Raw genomic sequence first — 9908 nt, forward strand, 5'->3', positions numbered from 1 at the left:
TGGTTGTCTTTTCTCATTCAAGGTTCTTTCCCTGATTCTTGGTATGACAAGAGCAATATTTTATTACATCCTGGACATTTTGGCTATTATGTTAGGAGACTCTGGATCCTGTTCAAATATTTTATTTTAGCAGGCAGTCACCCTTCTTGGGCTTAGCATACGTGTCCTGGCCTAATTTTTAGGCTGTGGTTCTGAAGACAATTTCATTTTAGGAGCCCTTACAGTGCTATTCTGGTCTGTTTCATTTATGTTATACCACTGGGGCTTCTGTTCAGTCCCAGCTGGTGTCATCCATGGTGGTGGAAGGCCCTTCCCAGGGCCAACCAGTGCTGCTAGGTGGAGGATGGGCAAAGGTATTCCTCCACTACCACCAGCAGAAATCAACTCAATATTTAGAAACTTTCACGCACGCTATGGGAGCAAAGAGAAAGACAGTTAACCCACATATGGAATCAAGGGAAGTGGGGCGGGGGGCTGCCAGGGAGGTGGATCAATTCAGGGGAGAATTCTTGGGAGCTGTAATCCAGAACATCCTGTGAGACACCGTATTAGTGATGACCCCATCTGTCCGTGAGGCTGCTCAGAAATTCCCACCCCTCTTGTCCCCAGCAGGCGTATGCGCATGTAAGAAGACTCTGATTTAATACACTCCCTCCTTTCACAGAAAAATCCCTCGGGTCCACTCTGAGTGGAGGCTGCATCAGAACCAGGGGATTTCCCAGTCCCTTTGGCCTCTTAGTACAAAGTCTTCAACTGGCAACTGAGGTGTCATCATGGGGGATTTTTCTGGTTGGCCAAAACCTGACCTGGCAGAGTGTGGTTTGGGTGCCTTTGGAGTTCCTTTTAGCTCAGCCCTCATCATTGCTCTACAGCTCAGAACAGCAGCTGCTGAGACCACCTTGAGAAGAGGATGGTCCTGAACAGAGCTCTGATTCTGGGGGCCCTCGCCCTGACCACCGTGATGAGCCCCTGTGGAGGTGAAGACATTGTGGGTGAGTGCATGGTTGAGGGATGGGGGGACTAGAGCTGGGGAACAGGGAATTGGAAGCGGGGGGGAAAGAGAGATTGGCCTGGAAATAGTAGAGGCTCCTCAAAGCGTTCTCAATATTAAGCAAATCTAAAAATTATAGACATTCCTTCTTCAGGAAACCAGTGTCCAGACCCAGCCCCTTTGCTATCTGTGATGTTGCAGAGTTCACCAAGGACTCTATTCTGTTTCTGATATTGGATCCAGTGAATATGTCCTAAAGGGCTCTAGGGCATTCATTCATGATCGCCTCAAAGATTAGAGCTGTTTGCATAAGTAGATGTTTTTTTTCTAAAATTTCATGAATTATTGCTCCCAAATTTCTCTGAACAACTTTTGAAGCTTTTTATATATTTCTCCTGCAGTTTTTCTTGAGGTAAATAGTTCCATGAATTATGTAAAGAAGGGTGAACTTTTCTTAGTCTCAGTTTTACATACATTTCCATGCTGGCATCTGGCACAGGTGGGGAGGGGGAAAGCCGGCCCAGCCGAGTGCCTTTATACAAGGCATTTTACCACAGGGTCCTCACTGAATCTCATGACCTCATATGTGTCACCTCACAAATAATCAAATAAAATAGGTGTAGAAAGGCTTTCTAAGTAAGATACACAAATGTCAAAGATTTTTAATTTTTTTAGTATTACCATTACAAGCATAGCTTTGTTTTATTTTCCTTAGCAAAGCAAGAAATTTCCTTATTTTTATTTTAAAATTAAGAACCTTATGATAAGAAACAATGTATTAAACTATATTGTTTTCAAATTCGTCAACCCAAATTACCTGTTCTTCGCCCCATCTAAGGAAGTCCTTCAAGAAGAAGAATGGGCAAGCACAGGTTAATTATTTGGTCCCTTAGGCCCCTCTGCCTTTGCTGTCCCCCTCTTTCCATCCTCTCTTCATACATTTCTTCATCCTCCTCTCCTTCCAGGACCCATCCCTGGCCCACATCTTTGTTATTTTATAGAGATTAAAAGTGAGTTTGTAAAAACCAAAGTAGAAAAGCCAGGTAGTTCAAAGAGGAAGTGAAATGGTGGTTACTCTAATCTTCAGCAACTTTATTAACCATGGCTGCTCCCATTCAAATTGTGTGTGGTACTGGAAGTTTCACCGGCTTCTCCAGAGCACTTCCAAATTTTATTTCTTCAGTGTCACACCAGAGGGTCCTGGTCAGGCTCAGCTTCCCCATTAGGCACAGTGGGTACAGTGCCAAGGGCCTGCAATGCTCATAGGGCCCCATGAGAATATTTTATTATTTTAATTAGAGAAAAAATGAACTTCTGGGGTAGAAGAATATGTTTTAATTTAGCCTGGATTATATTTGTCTTTATACCAGTATGGTCATAAAATATGACATAATATTTTTTCATCTTTATTGGAGTATAATTGCTTTACAATGTTGTGTTAGTCTCTGCTGCACAACAAAGTGAATCAGCCATAAGTATGCATATATCCCCATCTCCCCTCCCTCTTGAGCTTCCAGGGCTTAAGACTCACAGGTCATACTGCTGCCCTGGTCACTGCCGATTCTGACTGTCATAATTCTTCTGCCTCTGTGTTTGTCAGTCTTCCCCAAAGTCTCTGTGATCCTCAAGAATAGTAATTGACATTTTGTACACATTTTTGAGCACATAGCAAGCTAAGTTTTGGGGATTCAAAAACGAAAAAGACGTGCTATCTGACCCATAGAGGGTGCTAAGATTAGTAATGCAGAAAAGCAGAAGGAGTATTGCTGAGCAGGGCAACGGAGCCAGCTGAGGCTGAAGCTATAGATGTGAATTGGTTCCAGGTGGCACAGCAGTGTGATGTGCTTCAGTGTTGGCAGCCCAGGACAAGTACCAGATGAAAAGAAGAATTGCATATATTCTTGTTTGAAAAGGTGTCAAGAATATGCATTACAAGGATAAGGAGGCTATGTTGGAAGGCCTTTTAAGTGATCAACCAATAGAGTCATGCTGGGTAAGGACGAAGAACAGACTGACTTGAACAGGACATTGGGGTGGAGAGGCTGGAGCTTATAATGTGAGCAAAAACGTGTGTAATGAGAGAACTTAAGTAAAAAGTTGGTAACTAAGCAGAAACTTCAAGAATGGACTGGAGGTATCCAGGAAATCCTAAGAGATAATTTCATTTTAGAGAAAAATGAAAAAAAAAACAGACCTATGCAAAGACCAAGGAACGTGAAACGATAACGTCATTTGTTTTGATTGGCAGATGAGGTCAGAAGAGGATGTTAGACATACCCACCGCAGAACCCAGCTCAGTCCACTGTACTTGCTCCTTTACTGACCTGACTCTCCTGGATATTAATCAATATTCTCCTTTTTGGCAGAGAGCATGCCTGATTGGTGTTTTACTCTTTGTCTCTCCCAATGTTTGAAACCCTGTTGATGCTCAGTAAATGAGGAAGGAATGAAAGAGAAAATGATAAAAGGCTTGTATGCATCTGGACAAAATTGTCCAGTTAGGCTTATTGGGACAGAGTCAGACTGAGTTGGTTGCAATTCTACTGTGGCATTCTCAGAAAAGTACATTGAAGAAAAGGGCCATAGTATACCTTGAGTCCTCAACAAATATGTATTGAGTCAGAAAAAGAATTTTAGTAACCTCCTTAAAGAAAAATAAAATAGGGGTGGAAAAGGACAGAAATCCAAAATAAAACTTCCATTTTTTATTTCAAAAGGAATTGGGCATTCTCCTTTAAAGATCACTATGGGTAACAAAACAGACACCTTAGAAGCATTATTTATCTTTACATATTTTGTAATATTGTCTCTGTCCTTGTCATACTCTTTCTTATACCCTATAACAGTTAGAGGAAACTCTTTGAAAATATTAAGATCCCGTGTGCTTTTCCTTGGTTAAAAAAATGAGAAAAGAATCCCTATGTAGAAAATGTTCTGCTCTGAGTCAGTCCTGAGGGAGCGGAACTATAATGAATGTGTTAACTGATGCAAGAATTAAGCGAGAGAGAAAACTTATGAAGCCGAGGGAAGTAAACTAGCATCATGATCATTCACTCACTCCCTTCTTTCTTCTTTCTTTCCATTATCCCCTTTATCACAAGCCTACAAAGTGCCAGGCCCTGAGCTGGGCACGCAGGATACAGCAGTAAACAAGGCCTGTGAAATTCTGCCCTTGTAGAGCATGTGTCATTGTGGAAAGACAGACTGGATTCTAACAGGACAACTTCCAACGCTGAGGGGGAAGGAAGCATGTGCTGGGAATTTTGCGTAGAGACTTTGTGCCAAAGATGAAGCCCACAGTGTTTGAAAGTTAGTTTCTTCTGTTACTTTGTTTAATATGGTTCTTTCCTCTCCCTCTGTTTTCCACCTTCCCACTCCTCACCCTCCCTCCTCAGCGGACCACGTTGGCTCCTATGGCACAATTATCTACCAGTCTTATGGTCCCTCGGGCCAGTACACCCAGGAATTTGATGGTGATGAGCTGTTTTATGTGGACCTGGAGAAGAAGGAGACTGTCTGGCGACTGCCTGCTTTTAGCGAATTTGCAGGTTTTGACCCACAGGGTGGACTGCAAGACATAGCTACAGCGAAATATAACTTGGAGGTCCTGACTAAACGTTCCAACTTTACCCCTGTTACCAATGGTAGGTGTCCACCATTCTGTCTCTCTTTACTGAATCTATTCTTTCACACCAGGCCTCACTCTTGTTTCCTAAGGATAGATAGCCTTCACCACTCTGTAAAACTCTCTCCTTTCAAACGAGTCCCCAGATCTTCTCATAGTAATTACTGAACCCTCCTCCTCTCCCATCTCAAAGATCACATATTTCCATGCAATATAAGGATCCTTACTCCCATAACATGTTCCCTGAATCCCTCAGGGAGGAGTCCCACAGACCTCCCTCCTTAACAAGCATGCCCACAGAGAGCACGGGGATGAGGTGCAGGCAGTGCCCAGCACCTCCCGGCAGAAGGGAAACAAGAGCTCTTCCACTATGAGACTGGGAAATGTCGGGGGGAGGGCTCCTCCAGGATGCAATGCAGAACCTCAAGGCAGAGCTATTCTCATTTCACATCAGTGCTGTTTCCTCACCGTAGAGGTTCCTGAGGTGACTGTGTTTTCCAAGTCTCCTGTGATGCTGGGTCAGCCCAACACCCTCATCTGTCACGTGGACAACATCTTTCCTCCTGTGATCAACATCACATGGTTGAGGAACGGACACTCAGTCACAGAGGGTGTTTCTGAAATCAGCTTCCTCCCGAAGAATGATTTTTCCTTCTTCAAGATCAGTTATCTCACCTTCCTCCCTTCTGATGAGGATGTTTATGACTGCAAAGTGGAGCACTGGGGCCTGGATGAGCCACTGCTGAAGCACTGGGGTATGTACGAGTTGCACCCCTTTCAGTACTTTCTCTTCTCTATCAAGAACAGAATGTCCTGCCTTTTAGCCCCTAAATCTCACAGTCTAGAGCTTATTTTACATACTTCAAGGGTTTCTAAAAATATACTTCACTGTCTTCCCTAAGCCTAGAGCCCTGAGTCTTTGTAGAGGGAACACCACACCTCCCGCCCCATCCCAAACACGTGCACATGAACCAACACTCTGTATTCTGAGTTTTACAAATTCGCTTTTGCAGAGCCTGAGATTCCAACCCCTATGTCCGAGCTGACAGAGACTGTGGTCTGCGCCCTGGGGTTGACCGTGGGCCTCGTGGGCATCGTGGTGGGCACTGTCCTCATCATCCGAGGGCTGCGCTCAGGTGGTCCCTCCAGACGCCAAGGGCCCTTGTGACTTGCACCCTAGAAGGGAAGGTAAGGATTCAGATTTGTCAGCACCAGTGACAATACAGGAGGAAAGAAAGTGGGAAGAGGTTTGTGGATACAAAGGTGGTTGAAAAGTTGAAGAGAATTGGGAAAGGGCATGATGATGGCGCAGGAGCCCACTAGGACTCATCAATCTATGTCTGTCCTGCTGCAGGTGCACCACCCATCTACAAGAGCAGAAGAGTGGACGTGCTAGATGACCTAGAACTATTTTCTGGCCAAGTTCATCATATACCTTCCCTCCTCCTACCCTCCTCCTCTCACCTCTTCTCTGGGAATTAAGATGCTTGTCCTTTAAAGCTCACATATACCTCAGAGTTCTCTCCCTGAGTACCTGATTTTTTTTTCCGTTCTCATCAGTTGCATACCATGGGATCCCTGGGGTATTCCACTCAATTACCTAATCCCTAGTGACCTTGATCCAGTATCATCAGGGAAACAATAAACCCTCCTTTTATTGAAATTTTTCCTGTTTTTCATCTCAGGGCTGACTAGGACCTTGTTTCCTTATGCTTTAGGCCCCTTAATTTTGTTTCTCAGATCATGTTTCATGCCAATAACACAGAAGCAACCTGTGTAGACTGATAATATGTTATCTTAGCTGAGATTATTATTTCTGTCTTCTTTCTGTTCCCACTCTTGGCACTGCCCCCCCCACCCCCGCCAATTCAGGAATCATTGAAGATAATATTTACTCTTCTCCCATGATGTAGATTTGTTACAGCAGAAATATGAAAACTAAGAAATAAGTCTGTACTAATTTTAACATAGTTTTTAAAAGTTATGACAGAGAAATAGGAGAAAGGAATTTTGAATCTTAAAAGTACCAAAAGCCAAATTTTTGGTACCAAAAGTCAAAATTTGTTCCCAAAACTTTAAATCTGTGAAGAATGAATGATGATAATAAGACCATTCCTCCCCTCTTCTTACCCTTAAGAAGATAAGAATTCCCTAGGCAGAGAAAGAAATGAAAGTCAGTTAGGAGAGGGTTAGAATATGACATAATACAGGTGTCGGAGAAGAACCAACTACTTTGTCCTTACTTAGAGTTAGTAACAGTGGGAAAGGGGTTGGGGTAGAAACCACAGGCATATTAAGGGTCCCTAGAAGACAGGTGTCGTTTGCTTCACCTCTTACATGAATTCCTGCTGCATAACCACGTAGACTTTCCTGCTATGGCATGTCATAGACAGTAGAGTGACTATGACTGCAGAATGTTTCTAGGCAGCTAAGTCTAAGTCACTTTCCGCAATCCCCGTGCATCCCTGTTTGCCCTGGGGTACAGCAGAACACCCAAGTATCCCCAGACCCTGCCCTTCACCCTCTTGGCTAAGGAAAGCATGAGCCTATGAAAGAGAAACCCCAGGAGGGACAACAACATTGAGATAATGTAGCAGCAGCTATGGGTGCTATGTTCTCTAGATTCACTATCTCCAGTGGAAACCCTTGTGGAGGAAATGGATCAACAGATGAGATTCTATGGCTTTCCTCAGTGTGTCTAAGACCTCACTCTCGAGAGTGTATGTGACTTGACTTGGAGTCATTTTGCCTTTGAAAATGCTTTAGGCACATTGCCTCAGTCTTTCCACTCTGCAATTACGAAGTCTATACATTGCATCTCGGGTGGTATTATGGAACAGCTATGAAATGTGTGAGACTGTTCCTGCCCATGCTGTCTGCATCAGTGAGCTTAAAATGTAATTGAGAAAAAAGACACAGTATTAACACAATATGATACAGCTGGGTTTGGTGCAAAGAAACCTAAATCCAAACCCTGGATTTAGCATCTTATAGCCAGTATTTAAACTTTATTATAACACTGGGTAAAATATCTAACATTTCTGAGCTGTATTTTTTTCTCATCCATTATGTAGGGTGATGACACTTTCCTTGCAGAGCTATTGACAGAATTTGAACCTTGTTATATAGGAAGTACCTTTATAGTATATAAACACATAAGAAAACAAATACATAAGAAACAAATAACAAGAAAATTGCTATTTATATTCACAATTAATTTATTAAAGAGTAGATCATATCATATGAAAAGCACTTTTGTTTTCCTGAGCCATTTAATGATTTAGGAAATTCAAACATGGAGCTATGAATAAATTTTTTTCATATGTTAATTGGAGGATTTTTTTTTCCAGAATGAGAGAAGCTGAGATTGAGTTACACTGAGAGAATAAATAGGATACAGTTGTCAATGACATATCATTGACTAAAGGGATGCTAAGAGACCTCTTCAGTTGTAATATCTGACTTTGGATTTTTTACTTTTTAATAAAATATGTCCCCCCCATGGCTCATAATTTTTAGTCAAGATATGTTATATGCAAATGGGTATTTACGCATGCTAACTTTGGGGATGAGATAGAGAACATTCAAGGAGAAAAAGCTAGCTGTGAGGTAGAAATAAGAGAATAATTAAAAATGCAGAGTAGGAATTAGTAAATACAAGGAATCTGAACCAGAGATGAGCATAAAAAATGTAGGTAACAGAGCACAAAGGATTTTTAGTGTATTGAAACTACTCTGATACTATAATGGTAGATATATGTCCAAGCCCGCAGAATATACACCTGTGGAGTGAGCCCTAATGTAAGCTATGAACTTTGGGTAATAATGATGTGTCGATGTAAACCCATCAATTATAACAAATGTAGGGGTTGTCGATAGTAGCAGAGGATATGCTTGGTGGAGGCAACCATATGTGGGAAATCTCTGTACCTTCTGCTTATTTTTGCTGTGAATCTAAAACTGCTCTAAAATAAAGCGTATTTCTTAAAAATTAAACAACATGTCAGCAATTATGATCCCAAATGTATAAAGTTTAAATTTCAGGATAAAAAAATATAGGTCACCTGACAATGCACAATTGTGCTGAGAAGAGTTCTTAGCAATAGGATTTTTTTCCCTTTGAATAGGAAATTTTAAGTAAATTTCAATGATTCATAAAGTAAGAATTCAGCAATTTGGAGAGGTGTGTGTGTGTGTGTGTGTGTGTGTGTATGCGCGCGCGCGCTTGCGTACAATATAGGGTTATACTGAATGGCATTACAACCAATGGCTCAGAAATATACAAATATTGACCTACACAGCCTCCTTCCTCGTGAAGTACTGAGGAAAGCAAATTCAATGGTAGTTGCATTTTGTTAAAGCATTCATTCATAAAGTCTTCACATAATTTTAAATAGCAGGATTAAAATTAATTCTAGATTATATTCCATTTAAAGTTACTATAGGGACTTTCCTGGTGGTGCAGTGGTTAAGAATCTGCCTGCCAATGCAGGGGACATGGGTTTTATCCCTGGCCTAGGAAGATCGCACATGCCATGGAGCAAGTAAGCCCATGCACCATGACTACTTAGCCTGTACTCTAGAGCCTGTGAGCCACAACTACTGAGCCCGTGCCACAACTAGAGAATACCGTACACTGCAACAAAGAGTCCATGCACCACAGCGAAAGATCCCTCATGCCACAACTAAGACCCAATGCAAATTGATTAATTCATTAAAAGAGGGTATGAGAATAAAATAAAATGAAAATTATTACAGATTTAGTAGAGAAAGTTTATGTAAGAGCAAGCAAGCTATTTAAATTCTTTCTAATTAGAATCCTTAGTGAAAAGATATTGCCTCTTTAAAAGTAATAATGAGGGGCTAAAAAATTGGAAAATGTAATAGAAAGATTGAAAAATTAAATCAAGAAAATTTCCCTGAAATTTTCTACCTGAAAAAGAAGACAAAGAAATGTAATATATGGTAGAAAAGATAAGACACAGAGAATAAAACTGGCAACATCAAGTAATGGAACTCAAGAGAGAAAAACAGAAAAATGGAAAGGGGGAAATTTATGAAAACACGTAAAGGAAAAATTTCCAGATATAAAAGACCTAATTCTTCACATGGAGTGGGGACTTTCAGATATTTAAGCAAAATTAATGAAAAAAGACTCATTCCTAGATACATTTAAAATTTTTAAATCATTTTTAAAATTTCAGAATCTCAAGTGCTAAGAGAAGATCATAAATATCCTAATGAGGGAAACAAAACAAACAACAGACAGTTAAACTGTTGGATATTTACATC

The 9908-nt window shown here is 41.2% G+C and overlaps 1 protein-coding gene across 1 annotated transcript; it reads left to right on the plus strand.

Annotated features, from left to right (window-relative positions):
• Positions 1 to 837: 837 nt before the first annotated feature.
• LOC130831611 (SLA class II histocompatibility antigen, DQ haplotype D alpha chain-like) lies at positions 838 to 6274 on the plus strand. Its single transcript, XM_057699881.1, has 5 exons — positions 838 to 992; positions 4387 to 4635; positions 5090 to 5371; positions 5630 to 5804; positions 5971 to 6274. Exons 1-4 carry the CDS (start codon positions 911 to 913, stop codon positions 5782 to 5784), a joined length of 768 nt encoding a protein of 255 aa, XP_057555864.1. The 5' UTR covers positions 838 to 910; the 3' UTR covers positions 5785 to 5804; positions 5971 to 6274.
• The last annotated feature ends 3634 nt before the right edge of the window (positions 6275 to 9908 follow it).

The sequence above is a fragment of the Hippopotamus amphibius genome, chromosome 11 (assembly GCF_030028045.1).
Source record: "Hippopotamus amphibius kiboko isolate mHipAmp2 chromosome 11, mHipAmp2.hap2, whole genome shotgun sequence".
Lineage (NCBI taxonomy): Eukaryota > Metazoa > Chordata > Mammalia > Artiodactyla > Hippopotamidae > Hippopotamus > Hippopotamus amphibius.